The 15842-nt window shown below is 37.8% G+C and overlaps 1 protein-coding gene across 1 annotated transcript in view; it reads right to left on the reverse strand.

Moving 5' to 3' along the window:
- CACUL1 (CDK2 associated cullin domain 1) overlaps window positions 1-15842 on the reverse strand; it is a 79025-nt gene that overhangs the window by 12625 nt on the left and 50558 nt on the right. Inside the window, exons 4-6 of the mRNA XM_024253852.3 lie at window positions 15478-15573; window positions 8736-8838; window positions 2565-2654 (exon numbers count right to left, since the gene is read on the reverse strand). Coding sequence (XP_024109620.1) covers window positions 2565-2654; window positions 8736-8838; window positions 15478-15573 — 289 coding nt within the window. The remainder of the gene's footprint in view (window positions 1-2564; window positions 2655-8735; window positions 8839-15477; window positions 15574-15842) is intronic.

Genomic DNA, 15842 nt, shown 5'->3' on the forward strand with positions numbered 1-15842 from the left:
GTGGTGCTCCTCAATTAACACTATTATTCATTTTGAATTGTTTTAATCTAGCCCTTTCACATTTTTCCTCTTGGAAAACATTTTGGCTATACATGTCAAAAACTACAAAAATATTAATGCTCTTGAATCACTTTAAAAACGATAATCTGAGTAAATGATTATAAATCAGAAAATGCCACGCTTGATGCTGTGGAACATTTGGTCTGTGGTAACTAAAAAAGTAGAAGTTAATAAAACGTCTAACAGGAGAATAGCTAATTAAAGTTGGCAAATAAGCACTGCAAATGATACAAGGACCAATCCATTCAGTCACCCCTTGGGAGAAACTCGTGGCAAAATGTTTCCCTCCTTCCAGTCCAGCTCAAATATGGCTTCACTAACAGTCTCAATACAGTGCTACAGAGAACCACTAATCAGTCAGAGCTGGCAAAGTCAAACCCATCTACCACAAAATAAAGATGAAGAAACAAAGTGTGTGTATTAAATGAAAACGGGCAGAATAGGATTGCTGGAACTATTTCTAAAGAATGGATGCCAAAAATGGTAAGTCATCAGAATCTCCACAGATTACAGCCCAGGAATCTAGAGTTTAAAAAGCCTTCTTAAGTGACTCAGATGCAGTCATACAAAGACCAGCACTTGAGAACTACTGCAGTGGAACAAACTTTTGCTTTCAAAATTCAACTTTTAAAATATTCTAATCTTAATCTGTCAGGTGAATAAAATGGCTTTAATAAAGCAGGAACATAATGGGTACTGGCAAAACATGTAAATGTCAAAATATGTTTTCAAGTATCTCAGAAAATGCGCAGGGTAGCAAAAGGTTAGTATGTGATAAAATTTACCTTTTCAAAAGGACAATTCTCAAATATAGAATTCTCCTTACAAGTAGTATAAATCCTATTACAAGAGCTTGAACCTGGATAAAATAGCATTTAGATAAACATGTACCCACAATACTTTTCTACCTTTAGTGATAAACTTTATTTTGCAATTTTGTTACATATGATAAAAGCCAGTGCTTATAAAGCTGCCTACTTGGGAGGCAGAATTTGTCATACTGCACTTAGATGCTTTCAGAGGAAAAAAAAATCATTCATAACCTGGTACACACACACACTATTTCAGGAGCCATCTTCATCACACTGCTGTAAAATTCTGAGAAACTAGATACAGAAAAGTATCAGTTTATTGGACATATGCAATAAAATATCTTTACTACTTTATACAAGTAATTTCTGTTAAAAATCACAGAAAGTAAAGCTCAAAACCTAGATCCAAATTTAACAATAAATTTGAATACTCTAGATGTCATTCATCATTTAAAGTTGCCTAAGGGTTTTTTTTTTTTTTGGACGGAATCTCACTCTATCGCCCAGGCTGGAGTGCAGTGGTACGATCAGCTCGGGGAGTAGCTGGGACTACAGGTGCCCGCCACCATGCCAGGCTAATTTTTTTGTATTTTTAGTAGAGACGAGGTTTCACCGTGTTAGCCAGGATGGTCTGGATCTCCTGACCTCATGATCTGCCCGCCTCGGCCTCCCAAAGTGCTGGGGATTACAGGTGTGAGCCACCGCACCCGGCCTAAGAATCTATTTCTAAAATTAGTCTACCAGTACCAGTTTTCACTTGGTTTCCATTTTAGCTTGCTAAATTCTGACAGGTCGTTTAAATTAATTAAGCAAACAAGCTATCAGTTAATTAAAATAACCATTAAACTCAAATGGATAGTAGTAACAGCAGTGAATGTTTGCATGCTTATTATGTTATCAGGTACTGTGCGTTAAGCTCTTTATATCATATTTTATTTCGTTTAATCCTCAAACAACAAAAGAATTTCACAAAAAGGTAATTACTATCTAAAAAGCATCCCTTGTATTTATAGATTGTAGAACAACGTTCTACCCTGATAACTTTTGTAATCTCTCTCCCATGGACATTTATAAGTTGCTAGACAACTCTATGACAAGTTTGAGGTTCTGGCTTATAGAAAGATATATACAAAAGCTCCTTGGGATTCCTTTAAATTTATAATGTTTTATTCTAAGATAGACACATTAAGATAATTTAAAAACCATGCTTTTGACTACAGTGATCTTTGGTATTTGCTTTGGTTCTTGTGATTGTATCTCTCCCCAGAACATCCTTACAAAATGACTGTAACTTTACCAACACTTCTAGAGTCTTTGCAAGTTACTTAACAGGCCTAAGAAGATGGGGTTGTGAATGTGGATGTCTGTGAGTATGTGCAGCGTGAAGCAGGAAGTAAAGGAGAAACTAAGACCAAACATGAGATTCAATTTTATCCAAAGTGTATCCTACAATTTATTTTTTGTATTTCCCTCACAGGTTCTGCAAAAACCAAACTAGTTGGTTTCCACTAGCAGAGAACATTCCAACTGAGCTCTGAGTTTACATTTCACAATGATGAGTATCTACTCAATTTTTTTGCTCCAGCAAATCCAAGTACCATTAAGCCTCACAAAACACATACAGAACCACTGCCCTCTTGGAAAAGGCTGTAACAAACAGTTCCAATCCCAACAGAAATGAGAAATGTTTACCTGGTCTGAGGGTATACAGGCCTTTCACAATATTTGCCATAGTTGAAGGTGTGACCTGAAATGGTGTTGACTGGGCTTCTAAAAGTAAAGCTGAAATAAGAAAACAGGTTAAAAAGAATGTAACACATATTGACTGTCAAGATTTCTCTATTACTGTTTCTCCCAAAGACTCCCAAAACATAAACTACTGTAAGAAAGGAACAGTCCAATAAGCCAATCAAACGTTTATATACTAAGGATTTTATTTTTTTAATCCACTGCAGTAGCTAAAATACATGAAGGTCTGCTGGCCACTAATGGAAATGAATCAATTCATGAAGGTTCTGAAAAGTAAGTAAAGCTTTCTAAAAGCACTAGTATAATGTATCATGAATGATACATTATACGTGAGTTGAAAGTGCTTCCATTACATTTGGAGAATAAAGTATCATATGATAATCTCCCTCAATCATTTCTCCTTCCCCCAAAACACCATTAGTAATTATTTGGTAACTGTGATCAGAGACAGAAATTCATTTCCCCAAATGCTATAGCTACATCTACTATTTTCTTACAAGAGCTAAGGGCAAGGGATGATAATGGCTCATCTTTCTCATTTTCATGTCTTTGGTGACCCTGACTCTGAACATGACAACAGGGACAGTTTTCTTTTAGGTTATCTGCTGCCACACAAACATTTTTAAAAAGTTTTTAATGAGTAAGAATAATTCCTCTAGATTAGATCACTAACACATACAAGTGAATTCCATTGATGAGTGAACACAACAGATACCACTGACCTAAAATGATTCGATTTTAATTTCTCAAAGACCTGCATTTGCTAATAACAACAAAAAACTTAGTAGGATTTTACCCTCAGCCAGGCTTGTAACATCACATATAAACTGATTTTGTTCTGTTCGTGCCTTTCTAAAAAGAGAAATGCCATCTTACTAGGCCAATAAGGATTTTACAGTCTCAAACGTACAATTTGAGTTATGTTTGAATATATATGATGAAGGCCATCAGAGAAGCACTGTTCAAGTCTATCCTTCCAATTTTATCATCAGTAGATAGTTACAATTTTGAATGGCATAGACCACCAAGGGTGTCCAATCTTTTGGCTCCCCTGGCCCACACTAGAAGAACAACTGTCTTGGGCCACACATAAAATACACTAACGACAGCTGATGAGCTTAAAAAAAATTGCAAAAAAATTCGTTTTAAGAAAATTTACAGGCTGGGCACGGTGGCTCACGCCTGTAATCCCAACACTTTGGGAGGCTGAGGCAGGTGGAACACAAGGTCAGGAGTTCAAGACCAGCCTGGCCAACTTGGTGAAACCCCCATCTCTATTAAAAATACAAAAAAAATTGGCTGGGCGTGGCAGCAGGCGCCTGTAATCCCAGCTACTCAGGAGGCTGAGGCAGAGAATTGCTTGACCCTGGGAGGCGGAGGCTGCAGTGAGCCGAGATCGCACTACTGCACTCTAGCTTGGGTAACACAGCAAGACACCGTCTAAAAAAAAAAAAAGTTTACGAATTTGTGTTGGGCAGCGCTCAAAGCCGTACTGGGCCGCATGTGGCCCACAGGCCATGGGTTGAACAAGCTTGGCATAGACAAATGCTAAGCATTTCAGAAAATCATGTTGCTTTAAAATGCAGTGTTTAAAAATTCAAATTCTAAGTGTTAGGTTTTCAAAGTTCTCTCTCTCTTTATTAATCCATCTTCCTAACCTTTTCACCATTTTGGCCTCCAATTAGCCTTGCTCCCACTAACTCTTCATATTCAACCACATGTTCATTATGTGGTCAAGTATATACATTTGCAAACAACTCCTACCATAACTGAAATCACCTATGTCAAATTTGATAGCTATAAAGAAATGATAAATATAATACAAAGATATATACATAAAATGTACATAAATTAATTTGAAATAAATTTAAAATGATTTTAGGAAAACTGTTTAAAATTTAAAAGATTTTCTAGTTAATCTCCCCTTTTAAGGAAAAAGAAATGGGAATTTGGGGGTGGTAACTTGAGAAAGGAAAGAGTACTGAGCATTTAGCAAGTGCTAGGTACTTCACATATATTTAATTATCACAAGCTTTATCATCTACCTTTTTAACAAGTGAGGAAACTGAGGCCAAAATAAAAACCCATCACTGAATAATTCATCTGAAGTCACAGAGCTAGCTAGAGGTGGAAGAAGTTTGAGAACTTGTGTTTCACTCTAAATTCTGTACTCTACTTCACCATACCAACACCGAAATGCTTGCTTATACACAACAGTCATCCCACAGATATCAATAAGCCATACAGTTTAAACACTAGAATAGATAACTTCTAATCCTAAAATCTAGACAGGTTAAGTGTCTTGCTAAGAGTCACACACCTTTTGATACCTGAATTGGGACCAGAACCAAGCTCCTCTGCCCTTTCAAGTATTCCTCAGTGCTACACACTTGCTCAGGAGACTCTCTCCTTTATTAATTTGAAAAGCAATTCATAAAACTGAAAATACTCTTGGCTTCAAAAAATTTCAAACTACAATGGTTTGATCTAAAAGGCAGAACTGCCTAACAAAATTAACTAAAACGTTTAGAACACTGTGCAAACTGAACTATAAATCTGCTGCTGCAAAAGTCAACACACTATATTTTCCCAGGAAATTTTCTACCATTAATTAACCCGATGCTACACATTTATTGTTACATTTGCTCAGAATCACCAACATACGACGTAAATACCTTGATTAACAAATAGATCCTAGTAGTTTACTTTCAGCCAAAAATAAAAGCCACCTTATTTTATAAGCAAATATGTATAAAAATGATTATACCATGGAGCCAATAGAAAACTAGTTTTATTCCCAGTAAGAAGTCACTGTCTTCATTCATGAAACATACTAATAATGAATAATATGGGCAATCAAGAACTGATTCTTTATTAACAGACAGTATTCATTTCACATTTTTGTGGTGTTTTTAAGACATGGCTCCAAATTCTTCTGACAAGCCTTTTTTTTTTTTTTTGAGACGGAGTCTCGCTCTGTAGCCAGGCTGGAGCGCAGTGGCGATCTCGGCTCACTGCAACCTCTGACTCCTGGGTTCAAGCAATTCTCCTGCCTCAGCCTCCCAAGTAGCTGGGATTACAGGCGCGTGCCACCACACCCGGCTAATTTTTGTATTTTTAGTAGAGACGGGGTTTCACCATGTTGACCAGGCTGGTCTTGATCTCCTGACCTCAAGTGATCTGCCTGCCTCGGCCTCCCAAAATGCTGGGATTACAGGTGTGAGCCATCGTGCCCAGCCGACATGCCTTTTATCAAGAGGTGGGATACATTCCTCTCTCCTGGAATTTGGGCTCTGTGACCCTCGCCCAACAGAATACAGCAAAAGTGGCACTGTGCCAGTTTCTGAGCCGAGGACCTAAGATACCAGCAGTTTCCATTTCCTGTATCTTGAGATACTCACTCATGAAGGAAACACAGAGGAACCAAAAGCTGGCACCAACTTACCAGCCATGTGAATGAGTCACACTGAAAGCCCCAGCCCCCAGCTGAGCCACATCAGACAATGCTGAGCAGAGCAGAGATAAGCTACCCCACCCCAAGCCCTCCCAAACTGCAGAGCAAAATAAAAGACTGCTGTTTTAAGCCACTGTATTCTTGGATGATTTGTTATACACCAATAATAAACGGAACACTGGCTTTCCAGATCTATCTGAAGCCACGGGAAGGAAATTACTGATCAGATTGTAGAAAGTTACAGAAATTGAATGTAGTTATTTGTTTTGCTGCAGTAAAGGGGTAAGTAATATAAAAATGTGTAAGTAGAAATGGCATTAATAGCTGTGCTATTCTGGTTTAAACTTTAACCTTTCCTTGTCTCCGTTTCTCCATCTATAAAATGGAGGTAATGACTATACCTATCTTATAGGGTTAGGAGAATTAAATATTTGTAAAATATAGGTCCTACCACATACAAGCAGTGCATGTGTGTTTAAAAACCTTTTGATGATCACCCACATAATACAGTTAAACATTGTCCCTTGTTGTTCTGAAGCCCAAACCAATGAGGCCAGTCATCACTTCTCTAAATACAATGCCTAACAACTGCTCAATAAGTATCTGATAAACTCAGTTTTTTCCAATTTACCAAAGCTTAAGGACCTTTTCTGTTTACTTGGAAATAAAAAACATATATCCACCTTTAAGTGTAATTTTTATTGAAAACCGTACAACATGATTATGATTATGTTTTCTCTCACCAGCTCTGGACTACTATATTCTCTCTTGAATATTCTCTTTGCATACGTCCAATAAAATTAGTTTACAAATTACTGGCAAATCTAAAAATATATTTACACACTAGACCGGCTTTTTCTACCAAATGGCAGCATTTCTCTACAGAATTTTACCAAGATTTCAAAATGCTCTATCTTGTCATGAAAGCAAAAAGACAATGTCAGTATCAGGAAATACTTAAGTGGTTATAATATCTGGAATACCTCATGAAACAATTTTTTTTTTTTTTTTTGAGACGGAGTCTTGCTCTGTCGCCCAGGCTGGAGTGCAGTGACGCGATCTCGGCTCACTGCAAGCTCCGCATCCCGGGTTCACGCCATTCTCCTGCCTCAGCCTCCCAAGTAGCTGGGACTACAGGCGCCCGCCACCACGCCCAGCTAATTTTTTTTTGTATTTTCAGTAGAGACGGGGTTTCACTGTGTTAGCCAGGATGGTCTCGATCTCCTGACCTCGTGATCCGCCGGCCTCAGTCTCCCAAAGTGCTGGGATTACAGACATGAGCCACTGCGCCCAGCCAAGACAATGTTTAAAGATGTTTATAAACATCTCCCAGCCTTACAAAAAAAAATGGGAACATAATAATGAAACGTATATTATCTTCAACTACACTATTCTTTGAAAAAAAAACCCTGCCTTTCTAAACTAGCCCCATGCTTGATAATTCCTTCACTTAATTTAACATCAAAAATGAAAAAAAAAAAGTTTATGGTCAAGCTTCGAACAATTCTTTTGTAAATTCTGGTAAAAGTTCATTGTGGTGGACGCTAATTATGGCTCAAAGGAAAGCAAAAATACATACTGCCAACCCAAATATGTGCCACATTCGAAAAAAATGACTTGATGTGTCACATAAGATATGAGCTTTAAAAGGACGCTGAGGACACTGAGACATTAGGTTACAGGGACTTCCTAACTCCACCTGGAGAAGTATATTCTTTCAGGAAAGGTAGAATGAGATGCTACCTACTGCGAGGGTGAAGAGGACTCAAGAATGGGAAGAGGAGAGGCCAGGTGCGGTGGCTCACGCCTGTTAATCTCAGCACTTTGGGAGGCCGAGGCGGGTGGATCACAAGGTCAAAAGATTGAGACCATCCTGGCTAACATGGTGAAACCCCGTCTCTACTAAAAATAAAAAAAATTAGCCGGGCATGGCTGCGGGCGCCTGTAGTCCCAGCTACTCGGGAGGCTGAGGCAGGAGAATGGCGTGAACCTGGCGAGCTTGTAGTGAGCCAAGATCGCACCACTGCACTCCAGTCTGGGTGACAGAGCGAGACTCCATCTCAAAAAAAAAAAGAAAAAAAAAAATGCATGGTAAGAGGAGAAACGAACTGAGCTTAATGTTCTTAATAATCTACACAGGCACATGAAATATTTTACAAATCCTAATTCACAGGAGAGAAAACTCAGGGCCACAAGAGGCAAAGAAGTTTGCCTAAAATAGAGAATAAATGACAGAACCAGACTAGAGAAGAGTTTCTGCACTAGAGTAAAAATCAGAGGATTCTGTACTACCATTTCAAAGAAATAACACTGTATTCCTTCTAGAGTTACTGGTAGTAAAGTTGGAAGTGAACTTCCTAATAATACTTTCCCTATTGTCAGGAAAAAGGGGCGGGGGGTGGGGGGGTGGCAACAAGTTCTCAGGGCAGACACAAGGGCACTGTCCAATGACCTGGTCAAGGTGCTCACAGCTCAACGGGTGACCTTCAAGTCCCATTTTTAATTCCGCAGTGTCTCAGGTAGGCTTCAACACTTCCTGCTATCTGGTTCAGAAGATGTTAACATGGGGGTTTACATGACAATGCTCTCAGACCAAAAAAAAAAGAAAAAGGAAAGATCATTGCTAGTGTTATCTCACCCCTATAAGCTGAATTACTTACGCATTAGGCTGTAAATGTGCTTTTCTGCAACATGTTCCGTAAACAGCTTTATAAGGTCATCTTTTAAGTCTCTGTTAAGCTTGGTTTCGATGTAAAACTTATTCTGAAAAATAAAATAAAATCTTTTTTGTGTATTAATTGGGGAAATGATTAGTCTAATGAACTGGAACACTAAATATTTTAGAAATAATGCATAAAGGCATCAATTAAAGCAGAAAAACTCAACATCCAACAACAAACGCCATGCAACTATTAGTTACTTGTCTTTCTGGCACGGGGTTGAAAGCATAAAAAAAAGTTTTGAACCATACATCTCCAAAAGAACAATGGCAGATATCCAACATTAACTAGACAGGGATGTACAAACACTGTAGAACCACACTGTGTGGAACACCCTTTAAAAATACATCACCAAAAGACAACATGGAGAAACACTAATGAAAAGTATCCCATTTATCAATGATCTGGGTTGAAAGCAGGCTGTGGACATGTACTGGCTGACTCCCCAGCACACACTCAATTTCACTGATTAAGTCATTCAGCTTCTAGCATTCCCTGGGGACCACCTTTGGTTCAGAAGCAGACACTCAAGGCAGCCCAAGCAGACTTAGAGAAATTGTGGCGTGAGGGAAAAATCTCCCGCAGTCATCTTATTACCATGAGGGGAATGTCAGGCCTCTGAGCCCAAGCCTGCACGTATACATCCAGATGGCCTGACGCAACTGAAGAATCACAAAAGAAGTGAAAATGGCCGGTTTCTGCCTTAACTGAAGACATTATCTTGTGAAATTCCTTCTCCTGGACAACGAGTCTCAGAAGCTCCCTGCGGAGCTCCTGGTCCGAGCACCTTGTGACCCCTGCCCACCACAGAACAACCCCTTTGACTGTAATTTTCCACTATCTACACAAATCCTATAAAACTGCCCCAGCTCATCTCCCTTTGCTGACTCTTTTCGGACTCAGCCCACCTGCACCCAGGTGATTAAAAAGCTTTATTGCTCACACAAAAGCCTACTGGTGGTCTCTTCACAAAGACGCCCGTGACAGGGAACAGGATAAAACAGATGTCACGGACAGCAGAGAGACCAAAAATCAAGTCCTTAGTAATACTATTGAACCACAGATTCAACCAACCCTGGACACAGCTTTATTTCTGGAGTTTTATTATAAGAGATAATACTCTTCATTATTTACTTAAATCACTTTAAATCATGTTTTCTGTTTCTTGCAGCTGAAATCCTGACTAGAATTACTGGCAAGTCAAAGTTTTTTTTTTTCTTTTTTTTTTTTTGAGACAGAGTTTTGTTCTTGTTGCCCAGGCTGGAGTGCAATGGCGCGATCTCCGCTCACTGCAACCTCTGCTTCCCGGGTTCAAGTGATTCTCCTGTCTCAGCCTCCCGAGCTTGGATTACAGGCATATGCCACCACACCCAGCTAATTTTTGTATTTTTAGTAGAGATGGGGTTTCATGATATTGGTTAGGCTGATCTCAAACTCCTGACCTCAGGTGATCCGCCAGCCTCTGCCTCCCAAAGTGCTGGGATTACAGGCGTGAGCCACCACACCCGGCAAAAAAAGTTTTTTCATATTTAAGTGTTAATGCAGAAGAGTAGAAAACACATAGAGGAATGTTAAGTTGCTGATTCTCTCTTAATTTAATTTAAAAAAATTTTTTTGGAGATAGGGTTTCACTCAATTGTCCAGGCTGGTCTCAAACACCTGGCCTCCCACTTCAGCCACCTGAGTAGCTGGGATCACAGATGTGAGCCACTATGCCCAGCCATTGAATTCTTAACACAAGTTTTCTCTCTTTAAAAAAATATATAAAAATAAGATGCACATGGTTAAAAAATAGAAAACATACAAAAGAGTATGCAATAAAAAGAAGTCTCTCAATGCAGACCTTCTGACCCATTCCCAAAAGGTCCCATTCTACACTGGGAAAACTTCTGTATATTCTTTCTAGGATGTTCCTTGCATATACGTGGATATGCTTTTTTCCCCCTAAAAAAAAAATACTAGTGTGAAAATATTAAACACTGTATTGTACCCTGCTTTTTCATTTGATGTTGCATCTTGGAAGATTTTTCTCTAAAAAAACACAGTTGTGTTACTTTTAATTGCGTATTTTTCTGTCTTCTATAAATTATTTAAATAATAGTCCCTACTGATAATACGAATGTTCCTCAATGTTCTGCTATTTTTAAAACCTGTGTAATTCTTCTATATATTTATACGTATTTATGAGTTTATTTGTATAATAAATTCCTAGAGGTACAATTCTTGAGTCATATTAAACTCTTAACAATAATGCTAAATAGTCTTCCAAAGAGGCTTTACCAATTTATATTTCCATGAAAAGTGTGAGGAGCTTGTTTCTTTATAGATTCACCAGAAGTGAATATTGATCAAACCTTTCCAATTTCACTAACTAAAGTAAGTTAGCGAAAAAAAAGTTATTTTATTTCTTAAATTGTGATATTGGGTATATTTTCATGTTTATAATCTTTTTTTTCTGTGAACTATCTGTTCATATGCTTTGTCCATTTTTCAACAGAAATTTAGGGTTATCTTTTTCCAATTCATGAAAGCTGATTATCAAGGAAAGCAAACTTTTGTCTTACATTTTTCAAATTTTGCATTTTTTTCCCACTTACTTTTGGCTTATGATATTTTACTATACAAAGGTTTCCAAATTTTGTATTGTCATAGTCTAATATTTTCTTTCATGACTTCTAGGTTTGGGTCTCATTTAGAAAGGCCTTTTTTCATTCAACACTATGCATGATTTCTTCGATAATAGTTCTCTAACATTTCATTTTTAAAAATGTATTCCATTTAGAATTTTTTATAAAGAATAAGGTAGGCTGGGAGCGGTGGCTCACGCCTGTAATCCCAGCACTTTGGAAGGCCAAGGCAGGCTTATCACGAGGTCAGGAGATCGAGATCATCCTGGCTAACACGGTGAAACCGTCTCTACTAAAAATACAAAACTTAGCCGGGCGTGGTGGCGGGTGCCTGTAGTCCCAGCTACTCGGGAGGCTGAGGCAGGAGAATGGCGTGAACCTGGGAGGTGGGGCTTGCAGTGAGTTGAGATGGGGCCACTGCATTCCAGCCTGGGTGACAGAGCGAGACTCTGTCTCAAAATATAAAAAATAAAAAATAAGGTAGTGGCTAGGTGGTCATGCCTGTTTAGGCTCATGCCTGTAATTCCAGCACTTCAGGAGGCCAAGGTGGATGGATGTTAGAGACCAGCCTGGATAACATACCAAGATCCCATTTCTACAGGGAAAAAAAAAAAAAATTCCTAACATTAGGTATGGAAAAATCTACTCCTTCCTTACTGATCTGAAATGTCACCTTTCTACTAAACTTCTACATTTACTTCAGCTTATTTCTGGGCTCTGTTCCCTTGATCTGTCTATCCCTGCCACCAATGACAATCATTATTAATTACCATAGCCTTCTCATTCATTTAGTATCAGGTAGTGATAGAGACAGGAGGCAGTCAAATGCCTAGGCAGACACGGGTGGTTCTACAGTGAAAGCCCACCTCCAGGCCGAAGACAGTTTAAAGCCTGAAAGCCAAGCTACAAGTTAAATCCTTGGGCGGGACTGAGAACTTGTCTTCCTGTTTGGCACACTTCCCTCTGATCGACCCCGACCCTTCACCTATTTTACATATATCTACCCTTTCCTAATTGGTTTCCTACACTGTTGTGGCCACCTTTGAGTGGTGTCCTCGCTTTAACCTTTTTTGCATATTCACAAACCAATCAGCATGCACTCCCCATTCTGAGTCCATAAAAGGCCTCAGACCCAGCCAGCCACAAGGCGGGGGTGGGGGGACCACCCCCACAACCCCTCTCCGCTGAAAGCTGTTTCATTGCTCAATAAAATTCTTCTCCACCCTCCTCGCCCTCCAATATTCAGTACATCCTCATTCTTCTTGGGCATAGTACAAGAGCTTGGGAACTGCCAAATGCGGCTACAAGCTATAACACAGGTGAGCTGGGGCACATCAGCGTGGCTGAGCAAGGCCCGGGTGGGGCATTGCCAGCCAGGGGTCCCCAGATTGCAAAGTGACCAAGAAGAAAAAATCCTACATCAGTAGGGCCTCATACGTGAATTCTGACAGTTGAAATTCAGAGTAAGTCTTAAGTTCATTCTTATTTATCTTTTATAAGTTTTACTGGTTATTATTTTTTTCCTACATAAATTTTATCAGAAGAGATTAAGTTAGCTGTCTTCCACATTTCATTTCTAAGTATTTTCCCTTTTAAATTAATAAAAATTTCAAGCTATTTTCACAACTGGAATTTTTAAATCAAAATTTAGAGCAGAAGTTGATTTGGCAGTATACCTTAAAGTCTTTGAAATAAATTAGCCATCTCTTTGAGACTCTGTAGTTTATATTCAAGAATAAAAAATAATATAACTGTTTAACTCCCAAAATAAATTTTTCTGCATTTATACTGCTTTTCTCTCCTGGTATATTGTCCTATTGACATTTAAGACCTGAATGCACAGCATTTTAATGTACCCTTTCTACTCTTTGTAAGTAACTAGAAACCATTAAAAATAAATAGTATGAAAACTTCAGAAGTACTTAGAAACTCAAGTTAGTCCACTTCTTTTCAACATTGTCTCAGGTACAGTAATGTTAAATTCCAAAATTGTAAGCAAAAATAAATGTCTTTATTTGACCTCTGTAACTTTCAACAAGACCTTAGTTACAATTTATTTTCTAGTTTAATGACAATTTCTTGATATTCATATAGACAGACTTCTAACAAAGACACTAATTTTTCAACATTGTCTCAGGTACAGTAATGTTAAATTCCAAAATTGTAAGCAAAAATAAATGTCTTTATTTGACCTCTGTAACTTTCAACAAGACCTTAGTTACAATTTATTTTCTAGTTTAATGACAATTTCTTGATATTCATATAGACAGACTTCTAACAAAGACACTAATTTTGACAAATGTTTTAAAAAATTTGTTTCTGTGATATCAAAAGAAACTTTGCTTATTATGGCACTAGTAGGTTAACATTTCAAACTATTTTCTTTAATATACTTTTCCAACAAAGCAGTACCAAACTTCAAAGAATTTCTATCTTCTGGACAATAAAAACTATTTACATATCAAAACTACAAAGCAAATTCAAGCTCCTAATCTATAAGAAAAGCTGTAGTTAAGCTTTACAATCTAAGATCCCTTATTTGAATCCTGCCAGCTGAAAGAGTAAGTTTGAAGTTCATTTATTCTTAATTGACACAGACTTCTTAAACCCCAGGATCCTACCATAAAGTTTAAGAAAGCAACAATGGCAATACAGAAAAGTGTGAATCACCTTCCTGTCTTATCTATTTTTGTTATAATAAACTAGCCATTTACCTTTTGATTCAAAATTATGATAAATTAGACTTTTGTTTTTATTACTAATGCACCTAGCCAACATGCTTAACTGGTAAATGCCATTAAAATGGCAGACATGCAAGTCAAGAAACCTATTCACCCACCCTTAACTCCTTTATCCACAAATAGGCCCTGTCTTTCAGCTCTGCTTCCATACCTGGTCTCTACTGAAAACTTTAAAACAGCAAGAATAAGGAGTCTGCTAGCACGGAAATAAAATGTTTACTCTATCAGTACAGGACATTTAGTTAACACACACTCCTGATCAATAGCCCATGATAGGATTTCACCAAAACGATACAACATAGCTACCTCCCAGGCTTACACTCTTCCCAATAAGTTAATTCTGCTATCCTAGATGCACTTATTCCTAATGTCATCAACAATATTTTTCCTTAGTTTCATGATTCATAAAGGAGTTTTGGCACTTAAACCAAAAGAAAAGCCTTTTTATACATTTCTTTCTTGGTAAAAGGCAAAAACCAGTTTCATTGGCATATTAACTAGAAAACTCGTACCATTAAAATTGTTGTTAGTAACCAAGAAATAAGTGTAAATGAAAATCATGAAGTACTACATGGTCTTTTGGAAAGTGCCTTCTGAATTAGAGATGGGGTAGTTTTGTTTTGTTTTTGTTAAGTGCATTTTATGGAGAATAAGTAACATTCTTAAGATTGCTATCCACATACAGCAAGCTACATGCTACAGAAGGTAGGATCAACCTGAACATCTCATTCACTAGTCTAATAAAGAAGAATGGGGATCACGGTTTCTAAGGGCTCCTCCATTCAACAGGAGCACTAACATTAAGATTCTATGACTCTCAATATTTAAAACAGGGAGGAAGCTGATCAACAAAGTCACAGTCTACAGATTATACTCATAGCATAACTCTCCAAATAAAACAGATCATCAGAATGGCAGCAATGTTTTACTGTTCTATTTTTTATGGAATGACTTACTTGGCATTTTACTGTCTGAGGACAAGTAATCTTATATGTCTTTATATTTCTAGAACCAAACACTGCCTTCCACATAGCAGAAATAAAATAAGTACTCATGTGGGTGATTGCTAATCTTAATGCCTACTTGTCTATTCAGCAATTGTTACAGAATTTCAAAGCAGAAAAGGGGGAAATAATTAAAGTTCTTCTATGTCAACAACGATCACACATTTCACACATTCCTCAAATAATTTAATTTCCATTTCTAACACAAACGTAGTAAAAGAAAAACAGAACATGCTTAACTCTCTGCATCTATTTGTGCTCTGAACAATACACCTAGGTATTTGAGAAGGAGGAAGGAGGTCTAACTTACCATATATATGAAAAGAGGCACAATGCTCTGCAATGCTCCCATATATTGTCCAAGAGCTATATTAAATCTTTCAATATAGAGATCTGGAGGGCTGGCCTGTGAGAAAGAACAGAAGTGTGATCAATCTGGGAAACCAGGGAAAGACCTTCCACCACAATTTGAAACACAAATAGAAGGAATTCAAAATTCATACTGAGATTCACAATAAAAAAAAAAAAAAGGAAAACACGTACACTCTGAAGGTAAGACTTCTAACTCTGTTCCAAAATCTGCTATGTAAAACTGAGGTTTAGCCATCTTTAGAAGCTGTGTAACCTCAACACGTTAATTAAAAGGTTTCTTCTTTACTGCATAAAAAGGTGCAC

The sequence above is a fragment of the Pongo abelii genome, chromosome 8 (assembly GCF_028885655.2).
Source record: "Pongo abelii isolate AG06213 chromosome 8, NHGRI_mPonAbe1-v2.0_pri, whole genome shotgun sequence".
Lineage (NCBI taxonomy): Eukaryota > Metazoa > Chordata > Mammalia > Primates > Hominidae > Pongo > Pongo abelii.